Source organism: Rhipicephalus microplus, chromosome 2 (genome assembly GCF_043290135.1).
Source record: "Rhipicephalus microplus isolate Deutch F79 chromosome 2, USDA_Rmic, whole genome shotgun sequence".
NCBI classification, from domain to species: Eukaryota; Metazoa; Arthropoda; class Arachnida; order Ixodida; family Ixodidae; genus Rhipicephalus; species Rhipicephalus microplus.
In genome coordinates, this window is record NC_134701.1 from 62,642,097 (window position 1) to 62,658,754 (window position 16,658).

Consider the following 16,658-nt stretch of genomic DNA (forward strand, 5'->3'; position numbering starts at 1 on the left):
GTTGCAGCATGCGACAAATCTTGGAACTTCGCTCATAGTGAACGGATTCTCACACAAAAAATTTGAACTTTTTTTTTTTGCAAAAGGCCATTTATAACCCACTTATCAAAACAAAAGCTTGTTTGCATGGGTGCACAACAGTTATTTATTTAGACATCTTTAGAGCACCCAGTTACAGTTTTGGTTTCAAAAAGCACTGAGCTAGGCAGGAGCAATTTCAGTGGCAAGGTAAGCACAGCTAGCCACTTGACCATGCAAAGCTGTGAAGTTGGTACCGCACTGGCAGCCAGCACACGCAAAGTCGCAAGCACAAGTAACAAGCCAACATACACTCGTGATGTAGCTTTGTTTACATTGCCGTCACATTGATGTTCACGTCGCATGGGGCTCCGCATCTCGCTCATTCTCGCGGCATGCAATTTAACATTGATTTTAAATATATTGTCACGTAAGAGTAAGAATAGCTCGAAGACAGGAGACCGGGAGGCTCATAGAAATAGAAGGAGATCCGTTTATTTGGCGGACTTGCGCCCACTAAAGGAAAGCAGACACATCGGCTTAGTGGGTGGCGAACAGCGTGTTCGACGGCCGTCGGGGAACAGAATGTCCCACTGGATTGCAAGGCGCGTTCACCATTCGAAATACAGTTGCCGTAGCATCTGGCGCTATCTCCTTATCAACGAATGGTCGACGTGCGGGCCACGATGTTCGCAGATGAATCGAGGTGCATCCTGGACCATGATAAGGCCGCGTGCCAGCGGTATCGGCATGCGCTACACTATCCGCAATACGCTTCGCGGCATTGCTCCCCTCCTCAACGTAAGCATCGACCCGATGCTTTGTTTAAAATAAAACCAAAACAAAATGACAGTCTGTGCGAAGGTAAATGTCAAATAAGCACGAATCACACACACATAAACAAAACAAGAGATGCAAACAGGGAGCGTCCTTTAGCGCGCATGATAGGGCTTCAAACGGGCGACGTGTACCACTTCTTGTCGTGCGCAGCGTCGTTGGGATGAGCTAGCCCCATCAGGGACCACTTCATAGTCTACTTCACCCACTTGACGGATGATTTTGTATGGGCCAAAATAACGGCGCATGAGTTTTTCGCTTAATCCGCGGCGGCGAACGGCCGTCCAAACCCAGATTCTGTCACCTGGCCTGTTTGTTAAATCGCGTTTCCGCAGGTTGTAGCGTCTTGCGTCGTTTCGCTGTTGGTCTTTTATGCGCAGACGAGCAAGCTGCCGGGCTTCTTCTGCGCGCTGAAGGAAGGCGGCCACGTCTAGGTTGTTTTCATCGGTGACATTAGGCAGCATGGCGTCCAGGGTAGTAACGGCATCCCTCCCGTGGACGAGATTAAATGGTGTCATTTTAGTGGTCTCCTGCACCGCGGTGTTGTAGGCGAAGACCACGTAAGGCAAAATTAAGTCCCAGGTCTTGTGTTCTGTGTCCACGTACATAGCGAGCATATCGACAATGGTCTTGTTCAAGCGTTCCGTGAGACCGTTTGTCTGCGGATGGTACGCAGTTGTTCTTCGGTGATCTGTATGACTGTAATGTAAGATTGCCTGAGGAAGATCAGCCGTAAACGCCGTTCCCCTGTCTGTTATTAGTACCTCAGGTGCGCCATGACGGAGAAGAATTGATTCGACAAAGAATTTGGCAACTTCTACGGCTGTGCCGTTCGGAAGGGCCTTAGCTTCAGCGTATCGTGTAAGGTAATTAGTGGCCACTATGATCCACTTGTTACCGGATGTTGACGTGGGGAAAGGTCCAAGCAGGTCCATACCAATCTGTTGGAATGGTCTCGACGGGGGTTCAATCGGCTTGAGAAATCCAGCTGGTTTTGTTGGAGGTCTCTTCCGGCGCTGACATTCACGGCAACTCTTGACGTACCGCGCAACATCTGAGGAGAGGCGGGGCCAGTAGTATCGCTCTTGAATTCTGTGGAGTGCGTGTGTAAAACCGAGGTGGCCTGCAGTGGGTTCGTCATGTAACGCTTGTAAAATTTCTCTGAGGCTGCTTGGGCCGACAAAAAGGTAAGCTGCCTTATTCGGTGCGAAGTTCTTTTTTAACGACCACCCCGTTTTGCACACAGAAGGAGGATATTCCACGCTTGAACAGTGCAGGCGATATGGAGGCCTTTCCTTCGATGTAGTTGATCAACTGTTGTAGGATCGGGTCTGAGCGCTGCTGTAATGCAAAGGTGTTGCTGCTTGATAGGCCCAAGAAAGGCATCGTCATCTTCATGGCTTGGAGTTGCGCCGACAGGGGCTCTTGAGAAGCAGTCTGCGTCGGAGTGCTTACGACCAGACGTGTAGACCACTTTCACGTCAAACTCCTGAAGCCGTAGGCTCCATCGAGCGAGGCGGTCAGAAGGGTCTTTCAAACTGGCCAACCAGCACAACGCATGATGGTTCGTTACGACCTTGAAGGTTCTTTACGACCTTGAAGGGTCTGCCATACAAGTATGGGCGGAATTTCGAGGTGGCCCATACTATCGCAAAACACTCCTTCTCAGACGTGGAATAGTTCACTTTCGCTTTCGACAGTGAGCGGCTTGCATACGCGATGACGCGCTCCCAGCCCTTGTGCTTCTGAACGAGAATGGCACCTAAGCCGATGCTGCTGGCGTCTGTATGTATCTCAGTTTCGGCATTGTCATCAAAGTGACCCAGCACCGGCGGCGCCTGTAAACGTTGTTGAAGTTCTTTGAATGCCTCACGTTGTGCAGCTTTCCATTTGAAAGGGGCGTCTGACTTGGTGAGCTGTGTCAAAAGGTCAGCAATGTGTGAGAAGTTCTTGACGAACCGCCGGTAATAGGCGCACAGTCCTAAGAATCGGCGCATTGATCTCTTATCTTGCGGCTGAGGAAACTGTGCGATAGCGGCTGTCTTCTCGGGATCTGGTCTTACACCATCTTTGCTTATAATATGGCCAAGGAACTGTAGTTCTTCATAGGCAAAATGGCATTTTTCTTGCTTCAGTGTCATCCCTGATGACTTAATTGCGTCCAGTAGCGTCCGGAGCCTTTTCAGGTGGTCGCTAAAGTTGGAGGCAAATACGGCCACATCGTCCAGGTATACGAGACATATTTGCCACTTGAGGCCTGCCAGTACTGTGTCCATTAGACGCTGGAAGGTTGCTGGAGCGGAACAAAGTCCAAATGGCATCACTTTGAACTCGTACAATTCATCCGGCGTGATGAAGGCGGTCTTTTCTCGGTCTCTTTCATCAACCTGAATTTGCCAATACCCTGTCTTCAGATCAATCGACGAGAAGTACCTTGCATCACTAAGACGATCTAGGGTATCGTCGATCCTTGGTAGAGGGTACACGTCTTTCTTGGTTACACTATTCAACCGTCGGTAATCGTCGCAAAACCGAAGACTTCCGTCTTTCTTTTTGACAAGGACGACTGGTGCTGCCCATGGGCTTTTCGATGGCTGAATTACATCGTCGTGTAACATTTCCTCAACTTGCTCTCGGATGGCCTGACGTTCACGTGCCGACACACGATAAGAGCTTTGATGGCGAGGGCGAATGTCTTCTTGTGTTATGATTCGATGCTTTGCCAGAGAAGTTGGTTGGACCTGTGAAGAAGTGGCGAAACAGTCGTCATAAGGTCGAAGAAGGTTCTGGAGCAGTTGCTGCTTGTATTGAGGCAAGGAAGGGTTAATGTCGAATGACAGCTGCGAGTTGTGGGTCTGTGGGGTGATGGTCGCTGGATTCGAAACGGCAAGGGTGTCGCTGACTTCCGCGATTTCATCGAGAAAGGCAATGGTCGTGCCTTTGGCCAGGTGACGGTGTTCTTAGCTGAAATTTGTTAGCAGCACTGGGCCCTGTCCATTTCGGAAGCCCGCAATGCCTTTTGCGATTGCGACATCACGGCCAAGCAAAAGCTGTATGTTACCTTCTACAACGCCATGGGCATTTTCGGCAGTACCAGTAGTTACGGGGATTAGGGCCGTTGATCGGGGTGAGACGCTCACGTCATTCTCGAGCACACGGAGGGCTGCGCGATTATGTGGTGCCGAGTATGAATTTATGGCTTCATCCAAGGAAAGTTTGATGGATCTGGACGCCAGGTCAATAACCGCGTGATGTTGAGTCAAGAAGTCCATGCCGAGAATGACGTCATGGGAGCACTGTGGGAGCACCAAGAAAGTCGCAAGGTATGTGTGACCATCAAATGTCACCCTTGCAGCACATCGCCCCGATGGGGTGAGGAGGCGGCTTCCCGCTGCGCGGATCTGCGGGCCATCCCAAGCCGTCTTAACCTTCTTCAGTTGTGCTGTCAATGGCCCGCTGATGCTTGAGTAGTCAGCCCCTGTGTCAATCAAGGCAGTTACCGAGTGGCGGTCGATAGATACTTCAAAATCAGTGGCACGTGGGCTGGAGTTACGCGTTGGTTTTTGGTTCGGGTCACGGCTTCGTCTTGTTGCTTCGTTTGGCTTCGTCTCGCAGCTTGGGTTGTTGTGCGTTGTCGTCGTCGTAGATGATGTGCTGTTGTCATGTATGGTTGTCGGTGGAGGGTCTTCAGCTTTTCCTCTTGAAGCAACCTCACCTTTAAAGGTTGCTGGTTTTAGTTTCCCCTATGGGGGCTTGGGACCTTCTTCGTTCGTTGTTGCTGCGGTTCGGTGACGTGAAGCGTGGGGATGGTGGTGATGGGGAACGGCTGGACAAGTACTCTGTATGGCGCAAGTAGTCTTCGATTGCCGGAGGTCGTTGTCCAGGGCGTGGCCGTGGTGCCCGAGATGAGAAGCCATGCAGTCCCATCCGCCTGTAGGGGCAGTGTCGAAGAATGTGGCCAGCCTCACCGCAGTGAAAGCATAGGGGACGGTCGTCGGGAGTTCTCCAGGTGTCGCATTTTCTTTGGCTCGGGCGTCTCTCGTATGTAGGGTGGGCGGAAAAGGGCGGACTGCTACTTGGGGCTGCAGCGTACCGTCGAGGACTGGGCTCGTTTCATCGGGGTGGCCTAGTGTTCACTGCAGCGGCGTAAGTCATTGCTTCGGCCTCTGCTCCAGTCATCGCTGATGAAGAGCCAAGCACCTGCTGGACTTCATCACGCACTATGTCCAAGAGAGATGCTGCTTGCGGGGGCTGGGGGGTAGGAGGTAGCAATCGACGCAGTTCTTCTTTAACCACTTCTCGAATAGCTTCCCGCAGATCGTTGGTGGTTTGCCCACCTCGAATCGGTTCCGAGTAGAGCGAGCTAAGCTGAAACGGGCGGTTGTATTGCCGAGTCCGGGCGTCTAGGGTCCTTTCTATGGTGTGCGCTTCTTCAGTAAATTCGGCGACTGTTTTAGGGGGGTTCCTTATGAGGCCGGTGAAAAGCGACTCCTTCACCCCTCGCATTAGGTATCCGACCTTTTTGTCTTCGGTCATGTCTTGGTCCGCTCGCCTAAAAAGACGTTTCATTACTTCGACGTACACGTTTAGGGTCTCATTAGGCTGTTGGGTCCTCGATTCTAGAAGCAGCTGGGCCCTTTCTTTTCACATGATGCTGGTGAAGGTCCTGAGCAACTCATTCTTCAGAAATTCTCAGGTGGTCAGTGTGGTCTCATGGTTTTCATATCACGTTTCGGCGGGGCCGTCCAGGAAAAAGTAAACGTATTGCAGCTTCATTTCTTCATCCCACCTGTTTATGGTAGCCACACGCTCGAATTGGTCGAGCCATTCTTCTGGGTCTTCAGCGGCATAACCATGGAAAGTTGGGGGCACCCGCGGCTGCTGCAGCATGACAGGGGTAGGTGATTGCGGGGTGCTCATGGTGGCTGTGGAAGCGTCCTTTCGTGGTCGCGTGGGGTCCGGTAGCGGTCCCAGCTCACGTGGCAGGTTTCGGAGGCGGCGGTTGCTTCGAGTATCTGTGTCTTCAGCGTCCTCGTTCTTTGCAGTGGCTGTTTTAAGGTCGTTCTTGTGCATACCCAGCACCTCCACCAGATGTCACGTAAGAGTGAGGGTAGCCCGAAGACAGGAGACCGGGAGGCTCGTAGAAATAGGAGATCCGTTTATTTGGCGGGCTTGCGCCCACTAAAGGAAAGCAGACACATCGGCTTAGCGGGTGGCGAACAGCGTGTTTGACGGCCGTCGGTGAACAGAATGTCCCACTGGATTGCAAGGAGCGTTTACCATCCGAGATACAGTCGCCGTAGCATCTTGCGCTATCTCGTTATCAACGAATGGTCGACGTGCGGGCCACGATCTTCGCAGATGAATCGCGGTGCATCCTGGACCTCTATAAGGCCGCATGCCGGCGGTATCGGCATGCGCAACACTATCCGCAATACGCTTCGGGGCAATATTCAGGCTATATTTGCTATTGATATTTCGTACATGTATGTCTCCACTTAAAACTATCTCACTTGTCATCACGCCTTTGAAATTTTGTGTCAGTGCTCTTTTTATGCTTGTTTTATGTGTTGAACAGAGCAATGATTGTGGGAGTCTAGCATGCCTTCCCTTTGGCGCCTCGTTCCCCAGCTCACGCAAGCGCTGGCCTCATGCGGCTTGAGCACCGGGAACATGCCTCCATAGTTTCGCCGCCAGGCATTTTTGTCTGGCCCAAGCCATGCATTGGTTTCTCCTGCACGGGGCCTTCCTCTTGCGTCGCTGTAGCACATGTCACGGTGCTTCACCGATCTTCATTAGTCGCCCGGACAGCCCCGTCTCCGCTTAGTTTGCTTTCGCCCTGCACTGCAGGCCTCAGTGAGAAAGCCACGCTCTGCCTTTACGAGGAAATTTTTGTGCGGCGCTTCAGTATTTTCTCCGTCCTGTGGTAACCGCAGGCTAGCGTACTCAATTGGTCTTGCAGAGTTTTGCTGTCGGCCCGCAGGCCCACATTTGTCGCACTGTGCTGTATCTTGGGTTAGTAAATCTGTGTATGTTGATCATCTGTCTTGTGTGACAGATCATTAACAACAAATCATCAACAGCGTACTCAATCGGTCTTGCAGAGTATTGCTGTCGGCTCGCAGGCCCGTGATTCTCGCCCTGGGCTGTACCTTGGGTTAACAAACCCGTGTTTGTTGATGATTTGCCTTGTGTGGCATTGCTGTGCCATTTCTGTGTCATTACTGGCATGGAATGTACAATTTTGTGCGTAAATTCGTGCAGTACTGTTCTGACTGTCAGCAACACAAACCAACACTTTTACGTGCGACTGGTGCATTGTAGCCGCTTTCATGTCTTGTCAAGCCATTTGATTGTGTCGGCGTTGACTTCTATGACCCCCTTCCAATGACACTCCTGATGGCATTCAGTGAATTAGAGTTGCTGTCGACCACCTGGCGTGTGACACTGAAACAGCCACTGTGCAAAGCGCTACCGCTCAGGGTCTGACCTCTTTCATTTTACGTCGCTTTATCCTTTGACAAGGAGCATCTTGAAAGCTCCTTAGTGACAGAGGCCGCACTTTTTTCTCTGAGGTCACGGAAGCTCCGCTTTCAGATTGTCACGTCATTCACCGGACAATCACAGCATGCCACCCACACACTAACGGGATAACAGAACGGTTTAATCACACGCTGGGCAATATGCTCTCAATGTATGTGGCATCTAACCATAGCAACTGGGACCCTGTTCTCCCCTATGTAACATTCACATGCAACACTGTGATAGAAGCAACTATTAGATTTTAGGGGCGAAGCTCCTCTTAGTCTAACCTTGTCCTGTGTCAAGCGTAATCGGCAGTATTAGACAAACAGATAGAAGACAGACAAACAAACAGACCGAGAGATGGATGGACAGAGGGATGGACACACGGAAAGGCGACGGACAGAAGCATGGACAAAAGCACGAACGGATGGACAGACAGACGGGTGGACGCTTCGCCCCACTCATCAACATTCACTCCGTGGATATGCAGCCATTTTTTTTTTGCCTTGCTTTATTTTTTACCGACCTGTACTCTTCACATACTATCGACACTGTACTTCCCTCCTGTCCTCATGCTTCCGACTGTGCACCTGTTTCCAAAGCTGCTCGACAAGCCGATGAGCGTTGCGAGCTTGCCCATACGTTTGCCTCACAAGAGCAGCAATGCCAGAAAAAACACCGCAGCACGTCACTTCCACATCCTAGCTATGCACTAGGCTCTTGTGTAGCTATCTGTGCCATACTAAACTCCAGAACTTTCCTCGAAGCTTGTTCTCAGGCATGAGCGGCCTTACACTATTTTGGAGAAAACTTCTCTGGTTAATTTTTTTATCGAGCCCTTTTCTTGATCTTACGTCGCCAAGATAACTCCTTTTTCAGCGGGGACGATTGTGAAGATGCGCCTCCATTCAACAGCATCGCCAATGCACGACTCGCTCGGCTAAAGTTTCAGATCGCTGCTGTGCCTCTGGACGGTTCTTCACACAGTCTCGCCGCTGACAACTATAACGTCCTTGGACAACCAATAAACCTCTTCACACATTGTTTAATGGCATCAAAATCTTATTATAATTTGGTCATATCTGGCCGTAATCGGTTAATTTGGATGATTCTTGGGGTGCGCCGAGTGCGAAATGCTGCAAAAATGTGACGCAAAAGAGCTAAAGTGGCGTTTGCACATAACAGAGAAAAAAATGGTTCTGTCAGCGTGTGTATAATTATTAGTTAGTGGTCAAACTTTTGTGCACAGTGGATCGGGAACTACAAAGCTTCGTTTGAACTTAATAGAATGCAGAAGAAATGTCATAACGCTGACATGGTGGAAGCTGTTAAAGGTGAAGAGCTGCGGTTGCCATGCTGGCATACATTTCGTTTGCTACATCGCGATGGACGAACCATCAGTTTCCAACCATTTTATCTATAATATAAAAGAACTATTGTGACTTGCACACAGTGGTGGTGTTAGCAAGCAAGGTGTGCAGGGCATGAGAAGGCCAAGTCAGTTCAGGAGTCTGGTGCTAAAGTTGCACTGAAAACAGTCATGAACACCCAAGAAAAAACGCGGCTTTGGCACTGCTGTTATGCAAAATAAGTACATAATTTATGTACTGATCGACAAATTAAAAGTGTATTAATGTAACAGGCATTCGTTTATTCTTTTCTTGATACTTCCGATAATTCCACACGTTATTTCAGTCATTTTTTCTGGCCCCATGAAATCCAAATTATCTAGCTTTTACTGTATGTCTAAATGCACTCGCTTGCTCACTGGTATTTGGCTGAGTGGGGCTGTAGTGTGTGTATCAAATGCTAGAATTTTGTTTGTGCTTTTGACTTCTTTTGTTTTACATTACGGTGTCTTCTCTGTTTGTATTGATTTTTTTTAAATCCCGTACTTGTGTCCGATTAAGCAACTCCTGTTTGGCATGGTTGCTAACATTGTGTGCAATAAAGAGGAAAAACGAAATACAACCTTTCGTGACAGTGTTCTTGCCTTTATTATTAAGGGTAAGTAAATCTAGTCTTAGAATTCTATAAAACTTTATGCTTAGCGACGACCAACATTATTGTCAACATTGTCATAATATTTGCTATGGTAATTGCAGCACGAGTTTTACAATATGAGAAAGAAAACTTTGTCTTGCTCCGCTTACGCAAGAGCGCCAAAAGTGTGGGCGTAGAAACGTACATCATCTTCGGTTCCTTTAAGAGAGCCGTGCTTCATTCTTTCTGAAGGGTCCCGCCACTCACTGATTCGAACTACGAGAGCGTTCTTTGTGTAACGAAGGCTCAAGTAGGTGTAGTGAAACTGAAAGTTTTGCGGCTAGATTACAATAGTATAACGAGAAGCAGTCGAGCGCTATGTGAACAAGCATCTCTCGTCCCTTCAGCTATGTCCTCTGCAAAATGCTCATGAAAGGTTGTTACTGGAGCTAGTCGAGGAGGGCACGCTTTAGCAGGGCTTCCCTTGCAGATAACATGGTATATCAATCAATCAATTAATCATTTTATTTTCTTTTGATTAGGAGGAGTACAGGACTAATAGCTCAAGAGCTTGACAAGGTCCTGAGCCCGTTTACAAGTCAGCAAAGCAGCAGGAATGGCCGACAATCGTGCATAAAGAATATCAAATAAGTTATACATATAATATCGTAAAAAGTAATACAAAAATTTATGGATCAAAGTGCTGAAAATAAAAAGATAATAGTTGATGAAAAAGCAACAATAGAAAGAAAAGAATGGCCAGAAATTCTGAGAGATGTATTACTCAGGAAAATATATCAGCCAGGCGGAGTGTTTAATATGACGGTTTTGTTTGGACTAAGGATCAAAATCTTCGCGGCCTAAAAAGTTTAACAGAGAAGGTAGCTTGTAGGACAATGAATGTTCATAATAAATAGTTCTTGGGGTGGGTACAGTCCAAACTTTTTTGTGCCTGGTGAGTCGAACACTTGTGTTTACATTAAGTTTAACAAGATTTGTTGTGGTATCCGTACCATGCTTAATGAACTCTTATAACACAACGTCAGCCTGTAATTGCAGAAAGAAAAAACTGGAATAATATATATCAGGGTTGATGTCACCTCGTTTGCCTGGTGCCTCAGCAAGACCTGCTGCTGAAGTATGCCGTTTGTCAAAAAGTGCAGAACAACATGGTTCACAAATCGCTAGAAGGGCTATCGCTATCAGTTCTCAGTATTGCTGGAAAAAGCATACGCACGTGTTTAGAGCCTTTCAGATAGAAAAATACTGCTTATAAAATTACTATAGGTTTCTGGGACTATAATAATTTTCAGCTACAAACAGAACAAAGGGGTGAGTTTTCTGTTGCACTGTTTAAAACTTAGTCGTGAGAAATTAACCTGTACATCACTTTATTCATCCAATAGTTTTAAAATTTTCGTGAGAATTGTTTTCTTGAGCTACATAGGCTTGACTGCTCTAAAGCGTTGTGCTTGTGAGGATGCCCATGTGGGCACCATGGGCCTGAAATCTTACCGTGAAACAAAACAGTGTGTTAGAATTGGAGTCCAGGTTATACTCATTTCGGAGCTTGTTATTCACATGTTATTCGATGGAATCCTGACTCCGAATCTTTCACATCGAAAGCTGTACATGGGCCGGTGGAACGACAAACCATTTGCCACACAAAACACTGAGCATCTCCACTGGCTGCCCTGTGAGTTACGTCTTCTGTTCGTCGCACCAAAGCGCACACGTCATTGCAAGCATCAGCAATGTCCTTCATCTCAGCGCTCCAAGCCTACGCGCAACAATTTCAACGGAGTGATTTCTGAATTAAGAAAGAGGTGCAGTGCTGCCTGTCAGCGAGGTCACCTCAATAGCGATGTACAGCCATGGTAAGTGGCAGAAAAATAATGTAAGAGAGAACGGGAAGAGTTTATAGAAAACGAGGTAATTCGGCCTTGCCCTGTTTGCTCGCATGCCAGTTGCCTCTCAGCCAAGGAAAGCCATCAAGCAGGTCAATAAGTAAAAGAGGGATTTAAACAAACATCACGTGACGGGCTCACAGGCACGTAAAGGGTTCAGCGTTGCAGAAAGGTTACACACACAACTTGCACATTGGGAGGGCATAGATCGTACGAACGTCCGAACAGCAGAAAACTTTCTAGGAACAGCGCTGACAGCTCTTCCGCGAGAGCATTCATGTTCGCTGGGCCGATGCGGCAGCCTGTGCACAAGAACAGGCTCGGGTGGCGAAGTGCAAGCAGCAACTGCGCACCGGGCATCCCAAGCGATTACGGCAAGCTGAGGAAGCGGGTTTGTAAGCAAAGCAGCATCAATAAGGCAATGACACAAATGCGTTCGCTTGGGTCGATGCCCACTTTCGGCTAGAGCTTCTAAAGTGGCATCAGCTGCGACATCTGCAATCGCCTGTGGCTGCAGATTTCAGCTTCACTGGTTATCCACAAAGTGTTTAGATCTCCCCCTCCTTTTTTTTTTTCAGAAATGACTCATATTGTAAAAGATATGGGAAAGGCTTTTTTTCTGTGGACGTGAGTGTTTGCTGACAATGTGTACGAACTAACCACCCGCCCGCCTGCTTTTACATTCATGCTGACTGAGCCCTTGCGGGACTAAATTCTGCAACTGCAACCCGCTGCCTGAGAAGAGTTTGAGACCCTTGCTCTTCATAAATCCTATTCCAATTGTGAAGTGGGTGCTTCAATCTGCCACCATATTCTCTATCTTTTCATTTGCACCGGTATCTAGTCCCAATTTCTGGCCTGTTGTCGGTCCTTTTAAAGTGACTCTAACTAAAATTACTAAGTCAGCCCAGAGTGGCTTCACTTGTGGGTTTTTAATGCAGGAAGTTGGTTATTTCTTGAGGAAATCAAATGTTCAATTACCTGTTTATCGCATTTCTGGCCTGTCAATATGACTTGACATCATCGAAACACCTCATGTACAGTCTGTTATACTGCAGAAATCTGTAGCACTTCTCAGATTCAATGTTTAGGTTGTTTAAAGAGCTACATAGTTCTCCTTTGTTCACATCATCATTCTGAGCTCATCTTTATCTCCACTACAAGATGAATTCATCTCCCAATAATCTCCGTTTATCTTTGTTGAAGCTGTTTCCCATATGTTCCTTGGATTTTTGAGCCTTGACCAAACGTTAGTGCACTTTGTATGGGGACTGCAGGTACGAGTGAGCTGCGTCCGCGCCACAGCGGCTCCCAACGATCTTCGTGAGTGGGCCTTTGACCTGGTGTCGAAGAACATGCGCGAACTCTACGAGGCCAGCCAGTGGGGCTGGAGCGAGAACGCCAAGCGCAAAGAGCTGGGCCACCGGGATGCCTGGTACCTGGTGGCACACCTGGAAGAAGACAACTCACCCGTTGGGTTCATCCACTTTCGGTGAGCTCTGAATCTGCATTACACAAGTTTTGGCAGCAAAAAGAGCCTTGCCGTGGTGGTCTAGTGGCAAAGGAACTTGACTGCTGACCCGCTGGTCGCGGGATTGAATCTTGGCTGCGGCGGCTGCATTTTCAATGGATGAAAAGGCTGTAGGCCCGTGTGTGTTTAGATTGGGGTGGACGTTAAAAAATCCCAGAAGGTCAAAACTTCTGGAGCCCTCCACTATGGTGTCTCTCATAATCATGTGTTGATTTTGGGATGTTAAATCTCACATAATAATATTATTAATATGGCAGCACAAAGAAAAAATGGTCTTGGTAGATCACACTGGTGGCGTATATTGATTGCCTGAGCTCATTGTGAGCGTCGCAAAAAAGTTACTCACCTACACTGAAATTTTGTTGGCATCGAAGGAGCATCTCGCGCATCATTTCAAAGTTATCGAATTTCGATGAAACTTTGCTGCCAGATAAGTGGACAGCACTTAACAAATAAGAAAGATATTTCTTAATTTCATACTCACTGAAAGTCCTTGCTGGCACCTACTTAGTATTCCTATATGTCGAAAGCTGGCCCACCTTGTGACCGAAATTTTGGAGCCATGAAAGAATGGTTTATGATTGAGGGAGGGTACGTTTGGAGAGTCTCCAGCCAACTCTAGCGCATGAAAGGAGTACTGACACAGTTTCGAGACATTGCAAAAGGCACATTTAACGTCTGCTTGGTATTAAGTGTTAAAGCAGTTCATACGTTATAGTCAGACAAATATGTAAAATATTTTACTTTTATTTTAAATCTTTCGTCGCTGAACATCAATAAACCAGACACACCACAATGGACATTATCCCAGTGAGTCAAGACAGTTCCACTGCTTTGGAAAATTCTGCATCCTGCATGCAGCAAAAATCGCAAAAGTCGCTGTCGGGGTCATTGGGCGACAGTGGACATCATGACGAGATGACACATCTGCGGCCAGTACTTCGTGAGCTGCTGTCACCCCATGACGTCACAGGAAAACACCCTCTCAATATCGAAACCAAAAGTGTTTTTCAGTCGAGCCCACATATAATGGCCACACTTAAAACAAACTTTCGCTTAGAACGAACAATATCCGCGTGATCGTGAAACGAATCGCGAAATATCGAAATCGGTGAGGCCACGCGAACACGCTGGGGCTACATAACAATTTTTTTACCACGGCCACCGATTCTTTGAATACTGCCGCGCACGCTAATCCAGGCCGCCGTGCATTGACGTCTGCACGCGCGGGCACTGTTTCAAGTTTTTCTACGCGCGAGTTGCGCGTTTCACGAACCTTTTAAGCAAGCTACCCGACCTGCCTGCTTCCCGCGTGTTTTGGTTTTCAAGGTCGCCCTCCCACTGCCTTTATCGCTTCTGTTCTTCGAAACACGTGCATCACGGACTTTTTTGGGCAAAAAAAAAGTTTGTGTTTTCACTCGCAACTTTTTTTAAAAGCTGTGTTTTATTTACTACGAACTTTGGGATACAGCGAACGGGTGCCGCGTCAGGCTTAGGTTCATTACAAGGTCACCGTGATATCCTGAGGAAATCGAATTGAATGTAACTAGCTCTTGCTCTGCTGCACGAGTCTTGTTGCTGCATGGCTTCGCCACAAATTTCCTGCCAATGCCAGGATTGGCAGTATTCTAAAACACTGGTTCTGTGCACACTGGAGTCTCGCATGCTGGGTGGTTGCAGCCTGGGTGCAGCCTATGATGTTGCAGAGCACCCTTTGGGGTCTCCATGACATACAACTGGGGATGTTCAGCTGGTTTCAGATTTATCACACAACTATTTATACTACAGTCAAACCTCGATATATCGAACGGCGCGGCGATCGCGAAATAGTTTGATATATCCAGAATTCGATATAAAAAAAATCACGAAAAAAATGCGTCAACAGCTTGCTGAAAACAACCAACGAACCGTTCAAGCATGGTGCAGTAAATACTCACTTGAAGATTGAAACATAGTCTTTATTGTGTTTGTTTAAAGTATTGAAAAAGAGTAGCCTGCTTTTTGTTGGCCATGGCGTGTTTGACGACTGCGTCCTCAATATAATCCAGGCGATCCATAAGTAATAGGCCGATGCCTTCAATCGCGCCGCAGTGGCGGCGCACAAGGGCCAAGGCAGCTACGACCTCAGCTGATGTCGGGAGCGGGGCACCATCAGAGCTTGCGGGATCCACCTCGGCAGAGTCTTCATTTGGCTGCTCAGCAGTAGCTTCGGTGACAATCTCCACATCCGTGAGCTCCGAACGCACGAACACTGCGAGCACAACGACCGATGCCTGCTGATGCTATGGGGGAGAGCTTGCAACAAGTGCGCAGTGTGCCGTTGACACCTTAGAGACTGCAACGACTGCTAGCTGCAAGGCTGCGGCGTGAGTCTAGATGTAAAGCGCGCACATGGCGCGCCCATGCCGGCTCGCCTGACTGCTTTCTCTTTCCCGGCGGCAGCGCGGGCCGCGTCCGAGACAGTCGTCTGCGTCCTTTCCCTCCTATACTTTCCTCCTTAATCTTTACCTTCCACTCCCCCTTCCCCCGCGCGAAGCCATGTCGGTACCTTCGTATTGAAAGACGATAACAGTTCCGCGCTTTTCTCTTCTCTTTCCTCATTTAAGAACCTCTACCGCAAGGCTGCGGCGCGTGTACGCCGCTACGTTAAAGGGCCGCTCTCGGCGCCATCGATGTGTGCAGCATTCGTAAACGCACGCCGCTCTACCGCTACTTTCGAGAGTTGTGGGAAAGCTCGCCGCCTGTCAATGGAGCGCGGGCGGTTTAGTTCGATATATCCATTATATATCAAACTTTGTTCGAAATAAAAAATCAATAATGCATGCGATTTCTCGCGTGATATAGGAACCGTTCAATGTTGGCAATAATTCGATATATATATGAGTGGGCACGGGAGCAGCACCTTCGGCGCCTCGCTCACCCGTGTTTTTTCCGAAATGCAGGCCCTGCTTGCTATTTTCGTGACATGGCTACCCCTTTCGTCCTGCCGTTCGGCATGCTGCCTCGAGCCATCGCCGATAGCAGTGTGCCCGAGCAGCTACTGCGCATGGTTGGAATTCAAGCCGGCGTCACCAAATCTTGACAAGACATTCTTCACAAAACCCTCTGCCTGCCCACAACTCAACGACCGATACCCCATCCCATCAGCAACGACATCACCAAGCTGCCCGTATTTAAACGAACGCCGCCCCACCGCCCACTTCAGTGGGCACGGGAGCAGCACCTTCGGCGCCTCGCTCACCCGTGTTTTTTCCGAGATGCAGGCCCTGCTTGCTATTTTCGTGACATGGCTACCCCTTTCGTCCTGCCGTTCGGCATGCTGCCTCGAGCCATCGCCGATAGCAGTGTGCCCGAGCAGCTACTGCGCATGGTTGGAATTCAAGCCGGCGTCACCAAATCTTGACAAGACATTCTTCACGGAACCCTCTGCCTGCCCACAACTCAACGACCGATACCTTATCCCATCAGCAACGACATCACCAAGCTGCCCGTATTTAAACGAACGCCGCCCCACCGCCCACTTCAGTGGGCACGGGAGCAGCACCTTCGGCGCCTCGCTCACCCGTGTTTTTTCCGAAATGCAGGTGTGTAGCCCAATTTCATTATATGCCAAAAAGTCAGATGATCGTTTTTTGGTGCTCTTCCCGTGCCCACGGGTGTTTTGCGAGTCATTGTCCGAATGTTATGCTATGGCGTTAACACTCTTACTCTCGGGTGATGTGGAAACTAATCCTGGACCCACCACCCGCAGTGCTCACTCGGAAACCCCCTTGGAAGTTGAATCGTTACCGGAAAACCCGGCTGAACAGATGATCGTTATCTTCCAACTTCTGAGAGATGTCCGTGCACAATCCTGC

General features: G+C 48.5%; 1 protein-coding gene across 1 annotated transcript in view; it reads left to right on the forward strand.

Annotated features, from left to right (window-relative positions):
• Naa40 (N-alpha-acetyltransferase 40) overlaps window positions 1-16,658 on the forward strand; it is an 80,825-nt gene that overhangs the window by 37,714 nt on the left and 26,453 nt on the right. Inside the window, exon 3 of the mRNA XM_075884994.1 lies at window positions 12,548-12,762. Within this exon, the coding sequence (XP_075741109.1) occupies window positions 12,548-12,762 (215 nt within the window). The remainder of the gene's footprint in view (window positions 1-12,547; window positions 12,763-16,658) is intronic.